The sequence below is a fragment of the Balaenoptera ricei genome, chromosome 9, assembly GCF_028023285.1.
Source record: "Balaenoptera ricei isolate mBalRic1 chromosome 9, mBalRic1.hap2, whole genome shotgun sequence".
Classification (NCBI taxonomy): domain Eukaryota; kingdom Metazoa; phylum Chordata; class Mammalia; order Artiodactyla; family Balaenopteridae; genus Balaenoptera; species Balaenoptera ricei.
Window position 1 is genome coordinate 15,891,820 of NC_082647.1, and position 27,421 is coordinate 15,919,240.

A 27,421-nucleotide genomic window follows, 5' to 3' on the forward strand; every position below is an offset into this window, starting at 1 on the left:
ATATATGCCCATTGTAGAAAATATTAGAAAATACAGTTAAAAAAGGGAAAAAAATTACAATCTTTTCACCTAGAGAGATGTTTACATTTTGGAATATTTTATATATATGTATTTATATTGTACATCCTCCTCTGTTAAGAGCCTTTTCCATTTAACAAAAAAACACTGGGTATATATTTTTATATCAGTAAATATATTTCTACAGAATCCTATTTCTTTCAGATTTTGATAAAGAGCTGTCATCTGAGGAGCACTGACATAAAGCACATGTGATTCTATGTAACAACAGTCCGTGCTTTGCAATTGTTTTTTCTGTTTTACAATAATGTCCACAGCCTTTTTAATACGATATTAGTTATTATGCAATATGAGTTATGGGAGCATATGCATATTTGAGCTTGGGGTCAGCATATCTGGCGTTCTTCCCTGAGAGGCAGTGGTGGTTTTCTTTCTGTTTCCTTCACTGACTGTGGAAGTTTTTCCCGGCCATTCAGCCTGCTGGAACCTCGACTGAGAAAACCGTCTATCTTATGCTGGTGGTGTTCTGCTTGTCCCTTGATTGGCAGGAGCCTCCCCTGTGGTTCCCCCAGAGGCCCAAGTGCCGTCTCTTCCCTCTTCCAAACTTACCTCTCCTGGTAGACAACCTTTTATGGTGGAAATGGCTGATACTTGATTAACCTGCAATCTTCCCACAGGTAGTCTGATGAGGGAGTTGCTATAGTCTTAATCTCTCAGTCCAGCAGCTTTTAATGTGCTTTGGCTTGAGAAGTCAGGGAATAAAAGCAGAGCTGCTCTTGTTCACACGAGGAAGGGCCTTCCTTGCCCCCGACTTCCTCTTCTCCCTTCTTCTTCTGTTCCTGCCAAGCGCCTCCCCTCGCCAGAGGACACTGCAGTAGCCCGAGTGACTGTAACATGAACCGTGGCAATCTCCTGCCCTAAACCAGTCAGGAGGAGTTGGTGTGTTGGGCCCGTGGTAAGGGGAGATTTTCGGACCCTTTATTCGTCACACCGTGTGAGTGACCCCGTGTTTGAACTAAGCACAGGGTAGGGCCCAGCGAACACACACCTGTGTTTGTGTCCTGTTCGTGCTTCTTGTATTAACGTCCTTTGGAGGTAGCTGGGCAGAGACAGAAAGAAATGGCTGTGAGAAGTGGACAGGACCCTGGGTCACCAGAAGTGGGGTGGGAGACCTTGTGTGCCGTTGTTTCATTTGGCGCAATGTGGCAGGAAAGGCGAGTGGGTACGTGGACCAAAATAAAGACAAATTATACCTCTTTACATTTTACCACTTCTGTGCTCCCTGCCACAAGGGAGTGTCCATTTATCCAGATGAGAACGAGCCCTCAGATTCCAAATCAAGCCCGACTGTTCGGTTAGTACTCGCCTCAGCAGCAGCCATTTATCATGCTCTTGGCTTCTAGGCAGAACAGCCCCTTTTATCTGAGCTCAGGAAGCTGGAAGAGGATGGAGACAGGAGAGGAGACTTCTGCAGCCTTACCCCAGGAGCCTGAGAGCAGCCGAAGCAGTGGGAAGGCGATCCGCTAAACGCATGCCACCAGGAAATGTGTGCGCTGAGAGTGAGATGGCTTCCCAGGGGGCCCTCCTTCCGCTGCTCGATCAGGATATACATTTGCACTTGCAAAGTCCAGGCGAGGCCATGCGTGGCGCCGGAGGGTCTTCCTGGCCTTCCTTGCTTATCTTTCGTCTCTCCGAGCTGCATGTCTCATTCTTGAGAGACCCTGTCTTTCCCCCACTTTCTAGCCTTTTCTTCTGCACAAGTGATGCACATGTACTGCCCAGCCCATCCATTTTAGGTGTCTGTGGCCCAGTTTGCTCCATTCATTTTTAATTTTGCCCTCGTGCTGTAGGCTGTAGGGCTGTGAGCCACTAATCCCTCTCCTCAGCCCTGATTTGTAGACTCATAGGAGCTTAGGCTTGAAATGTACTTTAGACATCATCTCATTTAACTGTTAATCACTTCCTTTTACAGAAGCGGAAGCTGAGGGCTGATGAGGTTAAGATCATCCATTTAGAGGCAGGACAGGGACTAGACCTGAGCCACTTACTTTCTCACCTGGCCCTTACCTCGGTCTCTTTTGCCGCTTTCGTGCTGTCTCTCCAAGGACTGCTACCTTTCCCAGCACGGGGTCAACCGTAGTTCCAAACAAGAGGGCCCAGCTTGGGATCTGTGTTTTGGGGGGCCCTGCTCTGGCTTTCCCCTAGCCACGCCCCTCCCCGTGGGATGAGGAGTCAGCAGGAGCAAGGCGATTTATCTGTCTGGAGCTCTGACCTGGCCTTGGAGGGAGCTCGACGGAGCAGGTGTCGGGGGTACCCGTGGGCAGTGTTTGCCTGGCTTGGGGTAGGTGGGGTGAGGAGAACCCTTAGGATGTATGACATGTGTGGGATGTGGGCCTCACTCGTATTCTTTCTCCGAACTTCACAGAAGGTGAGGGATGTGCTTGTCCTGTCTGTATTGTTACCAGAAACAAGAATTCATTAGTTTTCCTCTTTGACCTTCCTCTAAGCTACAGTCCTCCTCTCTGTCTCTACTTTTCTTGTTCTTTAAAATCTGCATATGATTCCTGATGGAGGTCTTTCCAGCCAAGCCCACTGGGCTCTGACTGCGCTCTCCTCATTTGTTGGTTTAGCCGCTCAGCTGCGTCCATTTGCACCGGTTTTGTCTGTCGGCTTCCTCCTCACTGTTGTGTCTTCCACATGTGAAGTCTTCTCTTCCCTTCGGCTGACTGTCATCAGCTGGTCCCACTCTCCTGCTGTGCACAGAGAGGCCGTTAGAGTGCTCATGAATGACCCACGTCCAGGAATGACCCTCTGTAGACCTTTATCTTGGTTTAAATCACTTTTCATTTCTCCATTATCTCTAACTTCTGGTTGTGTGTAGAGTATAAGCTTTCTTTTCAGTTGAAAATGTTACAAACTTCAAAGGATTGTTGGATACTAGACTAAGTTTCCCAGAGAGTTTACAAAGGCATTTTAGTAGGATTCCATGGTAAAGTTAGACATTCCTCAGCCCCAGAAAACATTCTAGAACTCTCTCTTTTTTGTGTTCCTGGGTGAGTAGGTGATAGAATATTTCAGAAGTGCCCTCTGGTCCCTGAAAGATAAACCTCCTTATAATGTGGCAATTACACAGTAAGAGAAAGGAGAGCATTTGTATTTTTAAAAATTTAGGCCAGAGCCCCATGAACAACTTTCAAAACTTAAGTGAAAGATCATAAATAAATGAGTATTTATTCAAAGTTTAGAATTTTAGCAGAAAGTGACTATCTTTTGTATAAGAGCTTGCACTTTAGTATTTAAAAGTCTTTGAGGTAGTTTGAGAGTCTCCTTAAATATTGTTATGTAATGTTTTGAATTATTATTAACATTATATCCTACCACCTCCCCAACCTCCCCCTAAGGATTTTGAGGTAGGTGTTTTAGCTTTTTTTTAAAATAATTTTATTTATTTATTTGTTTATTTGGCTGCGTTGAGTCTTTGTTGCTGCGCGCGGGCTTTCTCTAGTTGCGGTGAGCAGGGGCGACTCTTCGTTGTGGTGCATGGGCTTCTCACTGCGGTGTCTTCTCTTGTTGCGGAGCTCGGGCTCTAGGTGCACGGGCTTCAGTAGTTGTGGCTCACGGGCTCTAGAGCGCAGGCTCAGTAGTTGTGGCGCACGGGCTTAGTTGCTCCGCGGCATGTGGGATCTTCCCGGACCAGGGCTCAAACCCGTGTCCCCTGCATTGGCAGGCAGACTCTTAACAACTGCACCACCAGGGAAGTCCCTGTTTTTGCTTTTTGACACCTCCCCCCAACCCTCTGATCTTGGACACTAATTCTAGAAGACTGGGGTGGGTGGGGAGGGATTCAGGTGGGGTTTTGCTTCGAAAGGACATGGATGCCTGCCTCTTCCATCTTGAAGCCACCTAATGTTCACTCATATAATTTTTTTGCATGTGTGCACTAGATAAGTAGCACTTAGACTTTTTTGATCATATTGTTTTACATGTTGTGTAGTGACCCAGACACACCACACGTACATATACATCACATTCATAACTAATATGAATGTTTCACAAATGAATACTTATTTACTATGTGTGATGCCCTCAGATATTGTGTGTTGTATTTGATTCTGTTTCATTAAATACACTAGTCACACCCCAGCTGTTTTCACAACCCACGAATGGTTCATGATTTGGAATTTAGAACTTACTGCTCTAAGTAGTTCCATAAGTAAAAAAAAGTTCCTTCATTCCCGTGGGAGGCTGATTCACCCAGAGGGTGATTTACTTACGCACACAAATGTGCACACATGCATTGTAGCCCAGCTAGTTCCATTTCTGAGTAAGGTGTGTTACAGGATTTGATGGAAATTGTGTTTATAGAGAGTACCTGGTTTGAAGCTCCTGACACAGCAAGTAATTGGGAACCATCAGTTTATTATTTTTCCTGGGTGCTAGTTTCTGACTCCAGTGGGAAATCAGGTACTAGAATGTTCAAAGTATAAGATGCAGTGACTGTATCACTAGCTCGTTCTCTCTCGCTCCCTCCCCACACCAACCCCTGCTGTTTCCCTTAAATAACAGAAACACAAGAAAACAAAATTAAACCAAATACAAGAAAACACATGAGGCTGTTGATGCATTTCCCAGTTTTTATAAGATTGTGTCTCACACTCTTGGCTACTTTTGAATGTTTTGCCCAATTTCCTTTGATATGCCTCCCAAGATACAGGGTGATGCTTTATTTTGGGCAAGGCTGGCAGCTGCCTTTAACTGCTCTTTTACTAGGAGCTGTGTGAGGACAGCCATAAGGTTTATTTTTACATCTCACCACAGGACAAAATCCACATTTTCAATCAAGTGTTGGACCCTCCAATTTAACAAATTGTGAAAAATGTCTTGGCCCAGATAAACGTCTCTCTAAATTAAGACCTTGCTCCCGGAAGCCCAAGAATTCATTAAGCCATAATTAGCCATGATCACTGATGATTTAACATACAATAATAAAGGAGAAGTTTAAACTGAGCTCTGAATGCACTGTTGGAAAGAGAGTCTGTCCTATGATTGACTTTTTTATAGCTTTAGTTTTAAAATAATTCTTCCATTTCATCTGTTGGCTGCCTTTTCTCCAGCCAGCCCTTTATGCAAGCAGGGTAACAGCTGTCATCCGAGCTCCCAATGCTTCAGGCCATGGCATCTATCCCAGTGGCATCAGGGAAAGTACCACATCATCTCAGACCGACATATCAGTTGTGAGATTCCAGGCTTTCCTGTAAAGAGACTCATCTGTCATCAGTGGAAAGAAATAGCAAGCACTCTGCAAAGGTGTATTTGTTTCAGCAAACCCAGAGTACCCCAGAAGGGGATTCTCTCATTATTCTGTTAGCTGGTGAGGTCTAGAGAATTAACTTTGACTAAGTGCCTGAACTCAGGACTTAAGTAATGTAATTAGAAACCATGGTACTGAGATCTAAATTCAGGTTTCTCTTCCTGGGAGCTTATCGCCGTGTTCTGGTGAATATTACTGACTTAGTAATCCTAAAGCCATCTCATCGGCTCTTTTGGTGTCCAGTGGAGGGACAGGTCTTATAGCTTCCATTTTCCTAAACAAAGCTCAGGTTTGACTTCCTGACACTTGACGCGGGCTAAGGAATACCTATTATTCTTTTATCCATCATTTGCATTTTATTTTGATATATCCAGAGATCTGCCAGGAAATGTTTATTTTACCCTATTGCTTTTATTTGTATCAGATCACTGAAACTTTGTTAGTATGTATCTCACTGCCATCAGATTCACTGTGGCCCTTCTGTCTGCAGTTTGGTCACTGTAATCTTTTCGTATTTAACGGTGGACACATCTCTTGGTTGTGCTGTTGTCAATGTGATGCTTTTTTGGGGGGGAGGGGGGCTGCGCTGCGCGGCTTGCAGGATCTTAGTTCCCCGACCAGGGATCAAACCCGGGCCTCGGCAGTGAAAGCACTGAGTCCTAACCACTGGACCACCAGGGAATTCTCTCAATATGACGTTAATGTCACTGGATTTAAGAAAAATCTACTTAACTAAGAAATCTTTTGATCATTAATTTTATTAGGTTATAGGTTCGGGTACCATGGTGTGCTGAATTGGAAAGTACGTGAGCTATGGAGTCAGATAGGTTTGGGTTTACATCTTAGGTCTTCTAGTTACTGGTTACATGTCTTTGAAACCTTTACATAGTATCTCAGTATATGAAGTTCTAGAACTCAGCCAGTGGACACTCAATCACTAACAATTTTCTTTCCTTATGACAAAAATGAGTGTTTCTGTTGTATGAATGTCTATGAATTTCCCAGACTTTATCACATCATGGAAATCTATTTAGATTTTGGGGAGTGGATGAGCTACCCTGCTTTCCTTGGGTGGAATCCCTCTGTTGCTGATGGATGGGGCCTTCAGAGTGTCATCATTCCCGCGAGTTCACCTTCGCTAATCCGAGTAGGAGAAGCAGCAGCAAACAGCGCATTATGAATCCCTGTTGCTTTCCACCAAAATTTCAAACTGAAAAATCTATTTTGAACTACATGTTTGCTCATCTTCAAGAGCTGGATTATAAACTGTTGGAAATCAGGGGCCATTAAACCACCATTTTCATTTGCAGTGGATTCAGAATATAATTGTCTTTGAGTTTGCAAAGGATGTGCTGATGAATGCCAAGTAAAGCACCACACCACTAGTAAAGACACAGCCCTTCCTGCTCGCCCAGCCAGACTTAGATGGTCCTTCTTCCAAACTGATAGCACTTTACACCTATAGCTGGGGTTCCCAACTTGAGCCTAAGGCATTATGCCATTGGGGTTTAGGTGTGTCTGGCCTGTCAGAGGCCTGTCTTCAGAACAGACTGTGGAGCCTCCTGGGAGACTCTTCATCCTAGGGAAGGGGTCCCAGGCCTCGTGATCACAATCAGAAATTGGAAGGGAGGAGTGAGTCCGAGTATTGTGTGGAATTGGTTTTCTCAGTGGTTCATGCTCTGAAGGCTGGACAAAGGGCAGGGAGGAGGCGCAGGAAGGTTGTGCGTAAATAGGGACTGTTGGTAAAAATGGAAATGGCGATTTTGCTTTAAAAACACCTTAAGAATTTGGAGCAAAAGTAAATGGCTGTGGTAACATCTGGAAATCCGCTGTCTAATGGAAGCCTGGATAGAGGAATGTCCTCCACCAACTCCTCCATGCACAGAGCACAATTGAGCTTCAACAGCTTGGAGCTGCCAGTGCAGGCAGCGGGGTGCCCCATGGGAGTTGAGGTGCCCATCAGAAGTGGCAGCCAGCATTACAGACGTGGCTCTTCAGCAGCCCACCAAGGAAACAGTGAGGCCCCTTTCTGTAGTTTAGCTGGTAACAAAGTACCCACAGGAGGAGGCCAGAATATGAGAGAAAAGGTTTGTGCCACACGGTCAAGCATAGGTCTTATCTATGGCTCACCTGTGTATCTTCCCCACGAGTTCCAGAAATACAGCAGGGAGAACCCAAAGAGGGCTTTGGGGCTGGCATTACAGGATGTTGTCAATAAAATGTGTGCCACTGCCCACTAGATCTCAGCTCTGCCAGAAGGAACGCTCACCCAGGAAGTGGGTGTGTCACTCAGCTCTTAGCTTTGAAAAGGCAGCCGTGCAAGCCAGTAAGAATGGGGCACTCTTGGGAGGTCCTGGGAGAAGAAAGTGTGATGAGGAAAAAAACTTGCTGCATCATACGATCATTTAACTGCAAACTTCTAATTTTTTTCCATCTTTACTGAGGTGTAATCGACAAGTAAAATTGTGAGATATTTAAAGTGTGCAATGTGATGCTTTGATACATGTATACATTGTGAAAGGATTCCTCACATCAAGTTAATGACCTATTTACCTTATCTTTATTTTTTGGTAAACACATTTAATTTCTACTCTCTTAGCAAATTTCAATTATATGGTACAGTTTTATCACCTAGAGTCACCATATTTTACACTAGATCCTCAGACCTTATTCATCTTATAGCTGAAAGTTTGTACCCTTTTACCAACCTCTCCCTATTTCCCCACCCCCAGCTCCTAGCAACCGCTTGTCTACTATTTCTATGAGTTCAACTTTTTTTTTTTTTTAAAGATTCTGTGTGTCAGTGATACCACGTGGTATTTATCTTTCCTTGTCTGGCTTATTTCACGTCGCATGATGCCCTCCAGGTTGATCCATGTTGTCACAAACGACACAATTTCCTAAAGTAGAATTTACAATAATCACGTTATCGGTATTTCTCAGCCTTGAGTAACTCACAAAACTCTTTTAAAGAACGTGTTGCTTGAATGTACAGAAACATAAACCAGTCTGTACTGCTTGTGATTATGCTTCTAGATAACCATAAAGCAAGAAAACATACAACTAAGTACTAAAAAGACCTCCATATTAATAGAATTTAACGATATGAAATAATGGGATGAATGATTTTGTTTTGCTTAAATTAAAACCACTGTACAGGGCTTCCCTGGTGGCGCAGTGGTTGAGAATCTGCCTGCCAATGCAGGGGACACAGGTTCGAGCCCTGGTCTGGGAAGATCCCCCATGCCGCAGAGCAACTAGGCCCGTGAGCCACAACTACTGAGCCTGCGCGTCTGGAGCCCGTGCTCCGCAACAAGAGAGGCCGCAATAGTGAGAGGCCCGCGCACTGCGATGAAGAGTGGCCCCCGCTTGCCGCAACTTGAGAAAGCCCTCGCAGAGAAACGAAGACCCAACACAGCCAAAAAATAAAAAAAATAAATAAATTTAAAAAAACAAAAACAAAACCAAAACCACTGTACAAGGTAAAAATACGGTGTAGATGGGATCACACAGGGTCATTGAGTTCAGAAAGCCTTCGCTGTACATGCTGTGGTCTCCAATTCTGCCTCCACTCTTATCCATTGAACTGCTCAAAGCAATGGTCTTACTGCCAACCTGTCCTTAGTTGGCTTAAACCTGAGAGAACCTGTTTCGCTGGTACTGGTCACGGGGGAAGCTGCAAATTTGGGAAAACCTGCATGTCCTTCCAGCACTTGGAAGCTGTTCAGGAGATGGGCTATGGTGGAGGCAAGTTATCTGCCAAAGCCCAGAATTCTTCTGCAAATGAGTGATTTGCTGATGTTTTTCAGTGAACTTGTCTGGCTTTCTGATGTTCCATCACAGCATGAATTTTCTGAAAATCTTTGAGACCCAAGAAAAAAGCATGTGCTTGTAAAACCTCTCCACCTTGCCGAGTGCACTGGGCTTGGAGAAGAGGGATGGGGGCTAGGAGCAGTCTCTGCGCCGCTCACGCAGAGTTCATCCCCAAGGCTCTAATTCAGGAGTGTGTGCTGTGGGATCCTTTTCTATGGCCGCACTGTTCAGAATTTGCAAAGAAATTCACCATCTGCTCCTCCTGTGACCTGACGTCACACAGAGCAGAACATACCGTTCTCACCCTCAAACTCCACCCTTGCAAGGGTGTGCACAGCTGTTCAATTTCAGGGAGAGAACAACTCCTTTTCTGCTCCTGCTCTGTGTCTTTTCCTGGAGGAATATCAGAGTCTGCATCAGAGGATGGCTTCCAAGATCCTGGCTCTGAAGGTGTGTCCAGCTGAGCAGGCTTCTTTGCTCCCGATTCATATTTGGGCTTCATTTCTGCCTATGGAGGTGCTGTGAGCCTTCAAGTACCACAGGCCTGAGGTGCTCATGGCTGTTTGCCTCCCCGCCATTCTTGTTTTCCTCTCCGTCTCTCTCCCTCTCTTCAGATCTGCCATCTGAGCACTTGCTGCTCAGAGATGTTGCTACCCCTTCCTGTCACAGCCATCTCCTCTGGCCACCCCTCCACTTGTTCTCTGCCTGGCATCGTCTTCTTCATGCTTTTCTCCTTTCTTGCATCTTCTTCAACGTTTCTCTTCTCTTGGGTGAACGGATTCTCCTTGGTTCACCATCACCAGCCAATTTTTGCTTATTTTTTTTCTCAATGGCTGACAAACAAATCCCGGGATTATCAGGGATGATTTGGGGCATAGAGATGACTTACTCAGAACAGCACAGAATGGACAAGCTGCTCATGTGGGCGGATTCTGAGCCCCGTAAGCTCTGCGACTCTGGTGCTGGAAGACAGTGGTGTACGTGTGTTCACCAGAGGAACCTTTTTCTTGGTACTGTGTTCAAATTCAGACGCAAAGCCACAGCAGCTTCCCAGGAGCCTGGGGCAGAGATCACCCACAAGCATTCTCTTGTCTCTCAGACGCCCTTCATGGCTTTGATTTGTTGTGTTTGCAGAACTCTCCTGCAGCAGCTGCAGAAGCTTCAGACTTTGGTGATGGGCAAGGTTTCTCGCACCTGCAAGCTGGCTGGCACGCAGACTGGCACCTGCCTCATGGTGAGTTTCCTGAAGGGACAGCGCCATCACTGCCCCGGCCCACTCCCCAATCTCCAGTCTCTCCCCAGCTTGCCACGTCCAAGTGCTGGGGGGTTCGAGGGACCACGCAGCTCACTCCAAGGCTGTTTCTCCACTATGATGTGATGGTGATTGACTGCGTACGGTCTGCTGGCCTGATGGAGGGGAGTTGTCTTCCTGAACCTCCCAGGTGTTGCAGGTGTAAAGGTTTGCTCTGTGGATCTCGGAATTGACGGCTCTCCACTTTCTCTCCTCGTCCTGCAGGTTGTTGTGTTATGCTTTGCCGTTGCATTCGGCACCTTCTTTCAGGGCTATGGGCCCTATCCTTCCGCCACCAAGACGGCCCTGCCCAACCAGCATTCCATGCAGGAGCCCTACACAGCCTCCGTTGGTAAGACAGCACTCAGCAACTTGGGGGGTGTCTTGTTTCTTTTCTCTTTCATTTCTCAGGCTTAACTTTCTGAAAGAAGTCTTATGTGAGAGTGTAATTTTTTTTTTTTAGATGGGAAGACTTTATTAAACCACTTGGTTTAGAATAGCTATAGGATAAACTTCCCTGGGTACAGAGCAGTGGTCTCAAAATCATTTATCCATAAAAATGCATCTATATCCATCCCTTGGGAGAAGGCAATTCAATATCACTGTTCCCTCTCCCCCATAAAAAACATTCATTGAATAGACCCACACAAGCATCTGCCCCCGAATTAGTTACTCTGCAGTTAACTGTCATCGCTGTGACCGCCAAGACATTGCAGGAAGTGTTCTTGGCTTCTGTTTACATATGAAAGTCTAATTTTTAAGAACTGGTAAAAGTGTAACTTCTCCACTGAAGGGAGGAAGAGAGCCATGGAGGTGTCTGGTGCCCAGGCTGCTGGGTCTCCCCTTGTGGCACTCACCCACTGGGCTGAGACACCCCTCGGAATTCTCTAGAGCTCAGCAGAGCACAGTTTGCAAACTACTACTCTAGACTGTGTTCCCTGGCAAATTCTGATGTCTTCTTTTTGAGTTCTGATAAGGGGCAGGGATGCGCATTTGGGGGGAAGGAGTGGAGAGAGCATTAAGTTTTCCATGACATTTTCAAGGAATTCAACTCAGTGGAATTGTATGCGACCATAGTAAGCATCTGTAAAATGAAATTAAAGAATCAGCCTGTCTTACAAAATATGATGCCTAAGATTTAGAAAATTTGGAGAATCAGGTGTCAGAAGTGATATTCTCACCCAGATCAATGATCTCTCTTAAGTATGTAGGAAATAAAGAGGTGATATGTAGGGATCATAAAATAGATACACTAGTAAGAACAAGGGTGGAATTAGGGGGTACTGGATTTGGGGAGTAGGCATAATTTTGTGGTTCTGAAAGATCCGTGGTCTTTGTGAGGTAGGTGTATCCCTGCCACGTATATGACAGAAAGGCTAGCATTTCAACCAAATAATTTCATTGGTCTCCTGGGAAATTCTTTTTTCCCTAAGGGAATGTATCTCTAAATTTAATTGGAAGCCAATGGGAGCATAGTTTCTCTGTTGTAGAAACTTGCTACGAGCCATCTAGCTATGCAACTATCCTATAAAACAAAAGAGAATGTCTCCGTTGTTTGATTTATGACTTTGGCTATGTGCCTTCTCTCCAGTTTTAAATGAAAACACAGTTTTCTGCCCTTTTACCTTCTCCCTATGCAAGACCTACTCACTGGGAATGCTTATTTTAGCTGCGTCTGGACCTCTCCAAGTATTTGACTCCTATTCTCCATGAATTGTTTCCCCCAGATGGTTGGGGGTGGGGCATGGAGGGGAGTTTTATTTTCAAAGCAGTGGGGTAGCAGTATGCTTCCTGTTTATTTGCTTTTCTATTGTTCTTCCAGACTTTTTATAATTGGTATCATTTTTCAATGCACAAAACTCTGAAATCCTGAAGCCTTTATAGAAAGCCAACTCCAGTTGGCACCCTCTGTCCTGGGCAACAAGAACCCATGAATTGTCATCTGCTCCCAGCCCTGGGCATCGAGGGAGGGGATGTGATGTACCCTTGTGGTCTCTCGTAACACCTGCTACTTTGCTTTGTTCGCAGTGAGATCCAGGAACCTGCTGATCTATGAGGAACATTCTCCCCTGGAGGAGCCGTCCAGTTCGGCCTCGGCTGGGGAGCTCGGGCGCTGGGACGGAGGTTCCTCCCTGCTCAGGGCATCAGGGCTGGAGTCTAGGCCTGACGTGGATCTTCCCCATTTCATTATATCAAATGAGACCAGCCTGGAGAAGTCAGTGCTGTTGGAGCTGCAGCAGCACTTGTGAGTCAAATAGATACAGATTCACCTCCTCTAAGGCACCGACGATGGGCTATGCGTCAGCAACATGCAGTGTGGGGTGCAGACTTTCCCACTGGCCTGGTCCAACCCTCGGCTTTTTCAAGACCTATTTCCAGCACCCGGACTCTGGAGAGTCTATTGCTTGTGAACAGCTGCCCCTAGCAGAGATTGGGGAAGAGACCTGGTGTGAGCTGGCCCCGTGTCTGCTGCGCCACTGGGGAGCTGGCAGTGGTGGCTCCAAGAATCGGGGGAAAGGGCTTGACTCCCTTCCTCCCTCAAAGCCTCGCAAGTAAACATACCATCCAGTAACAGCAGTGTACTTGCTATGCAAATGCAGCCTCAAGACACTCCCCAGCTTCCTTCCAACTAGAGATACATATATGTCATGCTACATGTCAGTATGTAGTTTTATGATTTATACGTAAATAAACATGCATTAATTATAATTATATAGTTATAATTACATATTAATATTGAAGGACACTTCGAGAGGCACTGTGCATGTATGTGTTTCCATATTGAAAATAACATACATTTGTCTCCAATTCTCCATGAGGTGTTTCCTTTAGATAGTTACGAGGAACAGTCCTTGTGTAAACACGAAGGCTTGTACAACTGCTGGGCACTGTTATCATGCTGGGGAGATACCTGGGTACACCAAATGGCACGGGAAGGAGCGTCTGCATCCAATCCTGGTTATACGTGGTGTGGTTCGTGGTCTAGCTGAACTCTGCCTCTGTGCCTCCCAGAAATGATGCTATTCCAATGCAAGTGGGAAAGATTTTGTTGCACATTCTTCAGTTTTCTTCCCCTAATGTTGCAGGGGAAAGTTTGTAATTATATATACTATTATATGTTTATATTATATTATACATGTATATAGTGCTTTATTATTATTATTTATAGCGCTTATTATTTCAAGCACTATGTAAATATGACATATACAGTAAATCCTTTGAAATACTTGGAGAGGTTAGACATTTTTATTATTATTATTATTCCTATTTTAGCGAATTGTGGAGCTGCCACTGGGAGTAGAGAAGACTCAGCTGCTCGACTACTTGACTCATGACACAAATCTTCTCTCCTCTTGTCTCAGCTCTTCAAGGCCCCATTGAAATCCCTCTTGTTCTGGGATGTCTTCCTGATGTCAGAGCCCTCATAGCCCTCCTCTGAATGCCTAGAGACTTTCTAGGCTGTTACATAATTTAATAATGTACTTATTTTCTGTTATATATTTACTGTTATTTCAAGTTAGTTTGGGTGTTTTTTTTTTTTTTTTTAGTCTTTATCTAGAATCTTTTAATCTTTATAAAGATTTCATCTTTATCTAGATTTTTTAAAAAAATCTTTATTCTAGACCAAGGATCAGTCTTTATCCTTTTATTTTCTCCTTCCCAGAGTTTAGCATAGGGGTAACTAACCATCCTCAAGAAATACAATCATTTAAAGCAATGTACAACAAATCAGCATCAAACTGCCATGTTTATCCTCTGGGCTGGAATGTCTCCTTTGGCATGAGGCTAGAGGCAGGAATGTGGATGACGGATAGGCTGGTAGCGGGAGACTTTGGGAACAGGGGAGAGGACGAGAAGTATGCTTGAGCCAGCCTGCAGAGTCGCAGTCATGGAATGATTGTGTCATCCTACCGAGCATGAGGCAGTTGGTAGTAAGACCTCTTTTTCCTTCTGATGCCTTTACAGGGTCAGCACCAAACTGGAGGGGAATGAAACACTAAAAGTTGTAGAACTCGACAGAAGAGTGAACGCCACCTTTTAAAGAGACCGTCGCCACCTCCCTCTATCTCCTCACTCTACCTTTATGTCTCCAAACCGCCTTTGTCATAAGCTTTTCCTTTTTGCCACCCGATCTTGACCGAAGACCTGGATGTGCAGTCATGGCTTTGGATGCGAGGACAGCCTGGGATTTCCACCCACGGTGAGAGAGCGCCTCCCCCGGTCCCACGTCCCTCCCCGCCTCTCTCCCTCCCTGTTGCTTACTGCCATAGGAAATTATCTTAGGGTCAGGGCTGGGACGAGCAGGCTTGTTTCTACCGACAGTGCCAAAAAGATACTGCCTGCTTCTCACCGGGGTGGGTGTGACCACCTCTTTGAAGAAGAGCTGACTCTTGTTCATTCGAGACCCCCAGCTCGAGCCACAGAAATACCAGGATGCCTGTTGGAATCTGGCAAAGCACTGACTGACGTCCTGCCTTGCTCAGCCTGGGTCTCTCCTGCCGCTCTGCGCTGCTGAGCCCCCACTGACTTGTCCTCCGGCACTGGAGCTGGAGCGAGGCGTCCCCTTCGTACTCTCAGGCCGCAAGTGCAATGCCTGAAGGAATCAGGCTTTTCTACTCCAGGCAAACCTGCCCCATCATGTTGCTTGTAGGATTTCTCCACAATCTGTGTCCCCACACGCCCCTAGTTCTGCCTCCTTGGCTTCTCCTCCCCATTTGTAAATAGTATTTATTAGCTTGCTGAGGCTTCCCTGGGCAACCACACTGAAGACATCCGGACGCCTCCCTCCAAGCTAGCAAAGTCTTCTGTTGGCCTTTGGAGCGAGGAGGGCACCCTAGGCTCTGGGATCCCCAATCCTTCCAGGCCATGTTTTGCTTTCTGTTCTTTTTTGCTGGAGCCCTATAATTATAGTTGGGAAATCTCCCTAAGCGTGTGTCCTCCTGTAGAATGAACTCAGAGGGAAAGTTGGAGCAGTGCCTTGCTCATGTCTGGGGCTCTGTGGATAGATGCTTTTTCTGTCCCATACCCATAACAGGGAAGGGAAGCCCTGTCCCTGACAGCAGGCATTTCAGACAACCCTGCTAGCTTGTCTCTCTCCACCTCCCCTGACACTTCTGCTTTCCCCCTCCTCTTCTGCTTCAACACAGGAGGTGAGCCTGAGGCCTGTTCCTGGGGTCAGAGTAGGTGACATTTGTGTATCCAGTCTTACCTTTTATAGTCAGGTTTGGCTACTTTGCAGCTCACCCAAAGAGACACGACCTAATCCCCCAACCTACTCTTATTTTTTTTAATGATTAAAAGTAACTTTTGTAGTTTTAAAAAAACTTTCCTCTTTCCTACAAATAGGAAATGGAAATTGACTTTTTACTGTATAATGTAGAAGACTCCCCTTAAATGTTTTCCCCTAGCTTGTAAAAGATTTCGTGTAAGAAATTTGCTCACGTTTTGTATTTTATTTTTAGTAGTAGCTGAAGCACCCTCAGCTTTAACTCTCTCTCTGTCTCCGTTTCTGTCTCTCATCTACATTGTCATTGGAACCTGTACTTAGGAGAGATTAAGCCACACCTGGGCCTTCTGTTCCATAGCAGACACAGGATTTGGTGTCATTAGCATTTGCCGTCAGACCTCATAAGCAGATCTGGTACCTTCGGGGCTCACCGTCAGTGATTCCTCTCTCCCTACTGTGATGGAGAGAGTTCTGGCTGGGAGGCGGCCAAATTCATCTTCTTAGCCCTGATGTAGAGCTGGATCAGGACTGCAGTGGTCCTGGCAGCCCTCTCGGTCCTCTGCATGCCCCTTGCTGTCCTTTCCGTTGGCCAGGGAGGGCTGAGACCGGCTGGGCTGTGCAGGAGGAAGGATGCTAGCATGCGCCCCGCTTCTGTTTCCCTCTACCTTCTCCTCTCCTTCTCTTCTGCTCTAGACCCTCTTGGGCCTGGCTGGTGTCTGCTAACCATGGGCCACGACTGACCCATCCCTCTCTTTAAACTGTCATGTAATTATCAGACACGGGCAGCCTGTGTGTGGGGGGAGGGAGAGGGCGGCTAAGAAGGTAAGAATATAGAATTAACTCAAGGAGTATTTGGACGATGAGAAAGGCAAGCTTTTGTATGTCAGTGAGAATGGGTCATCTTCCCCACCTGACGCACTGGAACCAGATCGGATTTTTAAGTCTCCTGGATTAGTCTGAGTAGAAAACCAGCTCTTCTGAATAAGGAGGGAGAAGGAAGAGGGCAGCAAACTCCTAGCGCCTGTCTTTAGTGCCTTGAGGATTTTATTTCCTCCCTGACCTACCCTTGCTTGACATCACCGTCTCCAGCCCTCCATACGGCAGGGCTTGATCTCTGGGAAACCGTTCTTCCCACAACTGAATCTGTGTCTAGAGACCAGGGACATCAGCCTGAGAGCTCAAATGGCCATCTTAAAGGGATCCAAGGACCAATTGCTGCTATTATGAGAAAGACCTCTGCCCTCCACTCCTTGCTTGGGCGAGTAAGGGGAACTAAACAGTTATCCCTTTAGGAGGATGTAATGGAGTCAAGAGGATGCAGAAGAGTTGGATAATACCAGATTGGTTCCAAATAGTTAATGGGCGTGTGCACCTTTTCTTTTCCAGGGTTAATCCCACAATGTCAATGGATTTGTTTCCCTCCCCCAGAGCCATCCCGTAGATGAGTCAGTAATACCTGGTTAGCCCTGAAGATGTCAAATAGTGGCAGCCTTTTGGCTTCTGAACCTCAGTTTTGGAAAATAAGAGACTGTTAGCACAACCCATCAATCGTAAAGAATCAATGTTAATGATAAACATATTAATATATTTTTCATTATGTCAACAGCTTTTCCTCTTTCCTTTCTTTGATTAGCTTAGTGGAGGAGATGTCTTGCAAAAGTTCAGAGAACACGTACTTTTTTACTGGATGAGACCTGAGTAACCCAGACCCCCCAGTGAAGTTCTATTCACAGTTCTTGACTTTGCACTTAGAAATGGATACTGTAAATGAAAGGCCTCAGTGCCAGGTTTAAGAAAGGATTTCTGTGAAGTGTTAGGACTCTGGAGCCTAGCTCACATAAAGGGAGTGTTATATAAGAATCTGACAGCTGAACTAGGTTGCTCCTTTTGGGCAGGAGGTGGGGATGAGGTTTGACACCAGTACAGGCAAAATTAGATAACCTTTTTATGAATATAAATGATTTTGATTTAAAGACCTAATTTGTAGATTGTGAAAGCAGCTTTCAGCTCAACTTATTTACAAACCAACTATAAATACCATGTTTTTTTCTTCCTAAATCTCTCGGTTTAGCCTGAATGCCGAGAGAGGGCTGTGTGCCCTTGGAGCAGGAGTCTTGAATTGGTTCACCTTTATTCTGGCAGTGAGTCAGTGTCCAGAATTTTTGACAGAGGTGTTTTATTAAAATGTTTTTAGCACTTTGTGCCTCCTTCCTCCTATGTCCTCACACCAAGCAAAAGACATGGATCAGAGGCCCTTCGGGGCCAGCGCCTCCGAACACACGTGTCACGTGAGCACGTTGCACACGCAGAGACCTCCCTCTCCCCGTCGAGTCGGAGCATCCGTGCTGGCCTTGCTAACGTGCAGAGATGGGAGACGGAGGAGAAGGCATTAGTCTCCCCCTTCTCTGCCAAGAGCTCTTGTCACTAATTCGGTTCTGTTGAATCCAGTCTTTGAGAAACCTTTATTACAGACACCAGCTCTCCTGCTTGCGGTGCAGGCAGGACCTGTGAGACAGACCAGTAGCAGGTGGTGCCCTGGTCCGAATCATCTTCTTTGAATGCTTTTCAGCTGAGACAATTAGGAGACGTGATCGCATAAGCCCCTCTGGGAGGGCAGCTGCAGGAGAGAGTAGGGGGCTGTGAAGCAGCCAGAGACAGAGTTCAGATTTTTCATTCATTCATTCATTCATTTGAGTCAGTCATTCACTCCCAAGGAAGAGTGTTGCAGAAGGCCCTAGTGACTATTGGGGAAGAAGGGGGCTGAGGAAGCTTCATTAATCAATAGCTCTTCAAAAGACCCATGTGCCAGCTCTCTCTCTCTCTCCTTTTCCTCTCTCTCCCTCTCCCTCTCTCTCTTCCTTTTGCACAGGCACGCGCACACATACACACTCGCACACTCGCACACACTTTCCTCCCTCATCTTGGACACTCGTTTGTGCCTTACATGTGCCTTATATTTGAATCCAGGATGCCTGAGAACTACCTAGGGGCTGAGAGATTTTATATACAGCTTTGTGGTACTAGACTGAGGTGGACATGGGAAAAGGAACTTTTTTCCAAAGGCTCAAAAATGGTTTCCTAAAAGTGAGCCATGATCAGATTTGCACATCAGGAGAAAAGGAACAGAGTTATGTCCATTTGGAAAAATCCCATCTTGCAGAGGTGCAATCACATCAGAAAATGGCCAGCCGGGATTAAAGGTATTGTAAATCCTCAGAGCAGAACATTTTCTCAGCTCAGAGGAACCTGACGCATTTGAGGATTAAGGCTCCATGTCTCCGTGGACAAAGGGTCAGCACCTACCACAGGACAAGACTAGGTATTGTTCCGTTTTGTCCTTTTGGGCAACATAAAATCTGGGAATGCTTTATTTTGTCTTGGTTTCTAGAAGGAAGGGAAATAATAATGCTTGAGCACCCACTAGATGCTGGGTGCTGTGCTAAATAAGTCTTAATTTTATAGAAAGAGAAAACAAGGGCAACTAATTACTATAGGTGGATAAACAGCTAAGTGATATGGAGAGTGCAGCAATTTGTGGATCTCTTTCTGCATGAACACGCTTTAAACTTTGAAGGTCCTCTGGGTAGGGCATGCAGTGCCTATTCCCTAGGCTGGCCCTGCTGTGCAAAGTTCAGGTTTTTGCCTCATGCTGGAGATGCTCATCTCCTGTCCGGTTCATCCAATCCTCTGTGAGTTCCAGCTAGCAGCCTTTGCGTCCTGGAAAAGCAACACCAGCGGTTTTAGCTGTTTCTCTGCTCCTCTTCCTTACTCACCAGCTGGCTGAGAACAATGAACTTTTTGCACCATGGACCCATGGCCTATGCTGTTCAGCAAATCTCCCTTTCAGATGAAACACTTTCTGAGTCTATGAAAAACACCAGCACTCTCTGACAAATTGTGAGCGACCCTTTTTAAACAATGCTGAGCAGACTCTGCACTATAAGCAACCATGAGCTTTAATGTCTCTGCTGAAAGGCTGGGCTTTCCTCTCTCTGGTGACAACGTTATACAGACCAGCAGTGTTTAAGTCTGAATACATTGTGAATCTATTATCTGTCATATCATGCTGTTTTTTATGGCTTTTTATTCTTTATCATAGCTAAGTAAATACCAAAAAAAAGTAAATGCTTTGTAGGATACTTGTATTTAGTTTGGAAAAAAATGAACTGAAATTGTTATGCTTTTGTATTTCTATTTCTTGCAAATAAAATATTTTTTCTTAAATAGTGAAAGTTGAACATCCTGATACTCTGTTTGTAAAAGCTTTTCATATAAGCATGGATCTGCATATGTGTGCCTAACTATTCTTTCCTGATTATCTAGTCCAACTGAAAGAAGAGCCTCAAACCAGCAATTTATATGTTATCTAGCCCTGAATCCAAGTCTCAATTGGAGGAATATTGAGAAATGTAATTGTTTTTTCAGTCAGTCACAGGAAGAAAAACAGTATTCTCTGGAGATTTATGCTGCTTGACTGCTATTTTCGTTGTCTCCTACAACTATTCTCTAACTAGATTTCAGAACTCCATGGATTTGATTTTGCTTTCCCCATCTCGGGATGCTTGAGGATGATGGCTTGGACCTGAGCCAGAAGAGAAGGATCCTTCCTCATGTGAACAGTTGCAGAGGACACCTAACACATATTCATGCTCCAGAAATTCTGATGAAATGGTTAATAAAGGTCAACGCACTCGAGCAGAATCATCTTTATTCCATTGCAATCTCTGTATTCAAATTTAATTTTCTCTGCTCAGAAAGAGTGGGGCTTCATTTAGCCTTAGAAAGAGTATCCAAGATGTTAGAGACTAAGGCCATGGACCATGTTTACCTGGACCTCCACCCCCCTTGCCAACTTTTTTTTATCTCAGCAGAATGCCAGACCCTTCCTTGAGCTCATGGGTGCTTTGATCTCCTGCTGCCTTTCTTCTCTGAGCACCTTGACCTTCTCTTCTTCTGTTCCTATGCACGTGTCCTTTCCCAGTGGAGGATTTTAGTCATACACCCTCCCTCTTTCTTATTCTGTGAGCCTATAATGGAAACTTCCTCCTTGACATTCTGATATCTTTCCAGGGGTGTGTGGAGGGGGCAAATACCCCCTGGTTTGAAAATACTCTGTATTAATCGTGCCTTTGTATTTTCTGTATTTCTAATGCTTTGACATCTGGGACCTTGCTGACCCAGGAGAGACTGCTGCTCACAGGGGTAGCCAATCACTAGACAAAGTAAAGGACTTGTCTATAAGCACAACTTTCATATGCAAACCAACCAATCCAGAGCCCATTCCCCAACCACTTCCTTTATGGGCTCTCAGGAGCTCACTATCCCCCCTGCCCTAATCACCTAATCACCATGGCGAGGTACCAGACAACTAGAAACAATCTCTATACCTCAGAGCCCACTGAAATTTTTCGAACTAGCCACGCTTAAACCCACTTTCCTTGCCTTGCTTGTTCCTTCCTGCAGAAACTACAGTAAAGCCTCTTGCCTAATTTTTCTCACTCCCTCTGCCTCCCAGTCAACCCTGGTGCTTCCCTGTGTGGCCCTGCGTGGTGTGGCAAGCTCCCTCACCTTGGGGACTGTGAGTAACAAACTGCATTTTCTTTTTTAAAAAAATTCAACAGCTTTAATTAAAATTAATAATCATTATCACATATTTAGTAAGTACCCACTGTGTATTGAAATCTGTTAACTGATATAGGACAAATTGCAACAATAGCATAAAGCTTGTCTACTTTGGAGAAGCTAGGAAATTATAAGACATTAACTTAAAAAAAAGTTAACTTAAAAAATACTCAATGTTTATTAGTAAATATGTTGATAATGTTCCATATTATTTCAACTTGATTCACCTCTCTGCTAATTAATATGTAGTCTAAATCTTCTTATAGATCACTTTTTGGATAAAGATGAACATTTTTTAAGCTTTTATTTTATTTCTTTACAAACAAACTATCTTTTCAATGGCAATTGTCTCCTGATCTGTTGGCCTCACCACATCTAAATAATAATAAAACCTACATTTTAAAACACATTCCTTAGGCATCGGAATGTCAAATCAGAGGCTGATCCCAGGCTCACAGGCATTTGGGTTTCACGGATGGGCCTACTACAATTTAGAGCAATGTAACACAGATTTATTGTCTCATTTTACAGTGGTTGTCACTTTTGTTCCAGAGAAAATAAATGAGACCTACACAGGTTGATGGGGCTTGTTCATGGGAAAAGAAGTAAATCAGAAAGCAGGTGTCTAGAGCGCTAATCCTATGCTCAGTTTCCAGGGTGAATCATACCTCATATCTCTGAAAAAGAGAGCTTTCCAAGCAAGGGAACCATGGGATACAGTGGGGGGAAAAACAAGTTGGATTCAGGAGATAAAGGTTACGGGTTCTTGCCTCATAATACCATTAACTTGTTGACCTTGAGGGAAAAGGAGACACTTACTGGGTGCCTATTATGTACCAGGTGATTTTCATGTATTATCTGTGATCTTGTTTATTTTCTCTAGAACATTTATAGAGGATATATAATTATCCCCTTTCACAGTTGAGGCAATTGGGGTTCAAAAAATTAAGACTCTTACTCAAATTATCATATGGCAAATTAGGTGCTGATGAGAGATTTAAGCCCTGGTCTTTGCTGACTCCAAGTACATAGTATTTGAACTACACTATGCTGTTTTTTAGGGCTTGAGAATTTGTACTTGTAAAAATACAAGAGTTAGCCTAGATCAAAGGTTGCAAACCTTCAGCTCATGCACAAATGCTTCTGGTTTGGCCCTATGATGATTCAAACATTTAAATATTGCTGGTTAACTTTCAACCTTCAAAGATTTCTCACACAACTCCAGATTTCCATATTCTCTTGAAAGACTTGAAGACCCGGCAATTTCAGGAGCTGAATAATGGTGGCCCTTAGATGGTGTAGGTCATCTCTGCCTGGCCACATTTCCCACGCCCAGGCTGGTTCACTCATTTATGTCACTTACCTGGTCCTTCCATCATCTGAACTGACAGCCTCTGGACTAGATGGTGGCTGACTTTCTGGGAGTCACGAGAGGGGGAATAAAGGAAAAGATACTGTATTGGTGGTGGGACTAGGAGGTGAAGAAGGTGGTTAGTTTCACCCTGAGGGACAGGAAGTGAGAGGCCTGAGTAGGGAGGCAGTTGGGCTGTGAGTGGGGGAGGAGTCTACCCAGTGATTGCCTTTATAGGCACTACCGGAAAAAGAAATTTGCAGTCTGGGCTCTGTTCTCCTTAGTCCCAGAGATAAATCTTCATTCATCTCAAATTTTATATTAAAGATCTTTTTAATGATCCCCCTTGCATAAGACCCTGTGCTTTCCATGAAGTGCTTCCTCATGCCTTCTAATGTAACTTGCTGATCGTCCACGAGGAAGGTGGAGCAATTGTTAGTGTCCCTGTCGCTCAGCTGAGGAAGTGGAGGCTGTTAGAGACGCGAATGGCTCCACGTTAGGTTATGCAGTGAATGAGTGCAGAGGAGAATCACAAACCAGCTGTCCTGATTTCCAGCCTAGTACTAGTTCCTTTAACCATGCCTGATCTGGGGCAGGTGACGCTCTAGCTATCATCCATTACCTCTCTAATGGAATCACTTGGCAAGGTGGCACTGCCATATTCTTTTGCCCGGAATTCTCAGGATTGATTTTTAACCCAGGATTTGGGACATTCCCAAAGGCTCCTGTCTCTACAGGGAGGGGAAAAGAAGGCAGATGGCTCATTTCAGTTCTTTCCTGCAAAATAATCCAAGCCACCATTTGCGAGGCTGCTTACAACTTGATCCCTCCCCTCATCATTTGATGAGCCTGGGCAGGTCGCACAAGTTGATGTTGTCTTCCAATGGGCACAGCTGTTGCGAGAGCTTCTGGCAATGTTAAAGAAGGGTTCTCACCCCAGGAGGAGTCCGTGTTCCCCCTCCTCCCTCTATGCTGTCGTTTTTCGATGGAGGAGCAAAAATAACCATTGAGGGATACCATGAAAGCTGCTGGAGAGGCTGTTGTGCTGTTCTCCAAGAAGTCTGTTTCAAAATGTTTATTAAGTGAAAAGCATTCGGGAATCGGGGCTGCCAGCGTGTTCGTAACTAATGTCCTCCCCAATATTACTGCAAGACAGATGGCAAGTTGAGTTTCCTGATGGGTACATGAGAGGTCCATGTGCTTGGGCTGGTTCAAAGAAAACAACTTCCCCCCAAAGAAGAAATGTAAATTTACAATCACCTACATATTTAGAGACCACCAGGAAAGAAAAGGTGCCTCTAATCCCCCCAATGTTTTCTTTCTTGGCCTCATTATCATTTAAATGCTTTCAATGGATGATACAACTTTTTATCCTGGTTTGAGATAGTTTAAATTGTAAATGAATGCAGAAAAGAAAATACAGTTGAAATGGTATGTGCAATATTGCATACATAATTCCACGCAATCCTACCCCAGGGGCAGTACTTGACAGGGGATATAGGTTGAACCAGGAGGGGTGCTTTAGATAAAGTCAATGAGCGTCAGGGTCTGCATGTATGGTGCAACAGGGAAAAGAGAGAGGTGGAAATAGTGCTATTGAAACCCATGACAAAATTTTCCTGCAATACAACTAAATGTTGAAATATGTAAGATTCACAATTAAATGATATTGTCAGTGATATTGTCCATAGCTTAAAAAATTAGGGTACTAAAAAGCTTTTATTGAAAAATAGCAGTCCATTTTTCTATATCTTTTCCATCCACCAGTCCTACTTCTTGGAAGTAACCAAATTAGATTTCTTCTTGCATTTATTTCTATATTTGTAAATAATGTGTTTATGTTCTAATATTTTATGTATCAATTTTAGACTCTTACTGTTAGTTCTTTTCATGGTATATAAGAATTTTACCACCATCACACACACACACACACATTTCTCTCCCCATTTGGCCTCTCTTTCATATTATCAGCCTTCCTCAAGGATCTGAATGGCTATTGTCCATTCTCATGCATAAAACAACATTGACGATGTATAATGATTAGTTATAAATTTGAGAGTCAGGGTAAGCGAATGTTCATTTTTGTTTAACCTAGTGTTCTTCAAACTGAGGGCCAAAGGGCTGGGAAATCAATTTCATGTATTTTTAACCAACAATTTACAAAAGAGAAACAATGGAATGGAATAGAATGGGGTTGGGATGGAATGGGATAGAATGGAATTTCACAGAATAAAATAGAAAATATCAGAATGCATTTAGTAGAGATTAACACTGTTTCATGTAACGTTGATTTCAGTTCTGTTTGTGTGTTTGTAAGCATTGTTCTGGGTCACAACTTAAAAGTTATGTCTTTCTGAGGGTCCCAATAAAAATGTTTTAAATTCTCAAAAAAAGAGCATTCATGTATAGCACATAGAGTATAACAAATACTTTATAATAATTTTATATGGAGTATAATCTATAAAAATATCGAATCACTATGTTGTACACCTGAACAACACCTGACTATTGTAAGTCAACTGTACTTCAATTAAAAAAACTGACTGAATTCTCTCTCTTTAAGGAGATCGGATGGTAAGTTAGTGTTTTCTTGTTAGGGTTCCCAAAGGGTAGTATTTGAATACCTGGGACCATTCAAGTTTCTTAAGAGGAAAATATTTCTATGTCCTGACAGGGGAACGTGACTGTACAGGTATTCTGGGATCATGGTGGGGAACGGCACCGGGGAGAGTCTAATCGTTCAGTATGTGGTTTACTTCATCCTCCTGTTTTCGTCCCATGCCTCCCCTCTGTTTTCTTCTGTCTCTGGTGGCTTAAGCTGTGTTCTATTTGGATTATCTCCATCAAAGAACCTCCAAGAATCTTCTAGATGATTTAGCACTTGCTCTCACCCACCATTGCCTAACTGATGTTGTAAAGGCTGACACCAGGGACTGGCCGTGAGTGAATTTTTCTCCTCTCTGCCCAAACTCCATCCCCCTCTGACATTGCCAAGCCTGCAGTGGTCTCTGATGCTGTTTTCATTGCTCTAGAGGTGCCTGAGTTTTTGCACAAACCAAGGTCATGTAGCTCTGCATGTCTGAAAGGGTAGGTGTTGTTAACAAGAGCCAGAACTTTGGACCCGAATTTTAAAACAATTTCTAATCTGGGGTTTAAAATATATTAGAAGTCCCACTTTCACGTCCTGGGTGAAAAGTGGGAGAGGATGATATGGCAAAGAGAAGACCTCCCATCAGGACTGCATGGCATTTCACACACGTAAGTTTTGCTCCCTTTGCCTTTCCTGGATACCTGATCACAGGAGCCGTGGAGGCAAAATTAAGAGGATGAAGTAGGTGGTAGCAGATAGAGGCAGACCACTTGGTGTAATGGAATGCCTATTTTTAGGTCTAAAACCTTGCCTTTCCAATCATAGATTGAGGAAGCTCTGGCTTGGCAATATATCTAAAAGTTTCTGTTGACACTTTGGAATGTGACTGTCGTGAAGTGAGTGCAAAGTTAGAATCTGCCTCAAGTCATAGGAAGCAAGAGTTCACTCTGCCCTGAGTTAATTGATTCGCGTGTGGAGTAGTCCGTTCCGTTCTGGGTACCGCATTTCAAAATACATATCATAAGCCTTCTTAGGTATTGACAAACTTTATCAAAATGGTTGTATCAATTTACACTTCCACCAGCAATATATATGTTCCTGTTTGCCAATACTCTCACCAATGCTTGATGTGATCTGATTTTAATTTTTGCTACTCTGATGGGTATAAAATGACATCTTGTGGTTATGACTGAACTAAAACACACTTTTTATTCTTTTGAAACATAATGTTTTTATTCTTTTCATGAACATTTAACTTAAACATTTAAAATTAATCAGTATGTTTACTCTCCTCCTGAGCAACCTAAGAACCTCAGCATGCCTTAATTCTGAGCAGTTCTCCAATTTTCATGAAATTTTTGTGCAATATTTTAGTTGAACAGTTGGTCCTCATGTTTTACAGAGAGCTTATTTGTGAATTTGTCTACTCATTAAAATTTACTTGTATCCCCGAAATCACTCCTCACAGCACTTTCATGATAATTCATGAACTTGTGCAGGACAGCGAAAAATGTGAGTTGCCTGATGCATGTGAACCCAGTGCAGGTTGAACAAGGTGACACTCTGCCTTCTTATTTCAGCACTCATATAGTATACAAGTGTCCTTTTTGTGATCTATTTAGTGTCACGTTTTCTGCATTTTTGTGCTTTTCGGAGTGATTTTGCTGTTTAAAATGGCCCCCAAGCATAGTGCTGAAATTCTGTGTTACTAAGTGCAAAAAAAGCTGTGATTTGCCTTATGGAGAAAGTATATGTTAGAGAAGGTTCATTCAGGCATGAGTTACAGTGCTGTTGGCTATAAGGTCAATGCTAATAAATCAACAATGCAGTACATTCAGAAAAAGGAAGAGGAAATCCTGACCTGGACATGAGTCTACTTGGAAAAGTGCTAAAGTAACATCTATGAGTGATGAAGCTACGGAAAAGATGGAAAAGCAGCTAAGTTTCTGGATTCATGAGATGAGGACTGATTAAAAAAAAAAAGCACAGTAGACATCATTGTTATGAAGCTGGAAGCCAGAGAAATTTATGGTCGCATTACCCAGGGTTAGGATAATGTTAAACCCCTCTCAGCTAGTGCAAGCTGGCTCACACATTTCAAAAAGCTATAGTGTGGCTGGCTCACACATTTCAAAAAGCTATAAGATGTGGAAATTTTTTTAAGTTACAGGAGAGGCAGGTACTGCAGATCAGGCAGC

General features: G+C 44.1%; 1 protein-coding gene across 2 annotated transcripts in view; it reads left to right on the forward strand.

Annotated features, from left to right (window-relative positions):
* Positions 1–21,379, forward strand: part of CREB3L2 (cAMP responsive element binding protein 3 like 2) — a 124,718-nt gene extending 103,339 nt beyond the window's left edge. The window contains exons 9-13 of one of the 2 annotated variants that reach the window (XR_009504964.1): positions 10,277–10,376; positions 10,659–10,785; positions 12,462–12,678; positions 14,400–14,634; positions 20,175–21,379. Coding sequence is in view for 1 of the 2 variants with exons in the window: in XM_059933286.1 (XP_059789269.1) it covers positions 10,277–10,376; positions 10,659–10,785; positions 12,462–12,678; positions 14,400–14,475 (520 nt within the window). In the remaining variant the exon portion in view is untranslated. Of the gene's footprint in view, positions 1–10,276; positions 10,377–10,658; positions 10,786–12,461; positions 12,679–14,399; positions 17,860–20,174 lie in introns of those variants that run through there. The other variant, XM_059933286.1, reaches the window with a different exon arrangement.
* Positions 21,380–27,421: the final 6,042 nt, after the last annotated feature.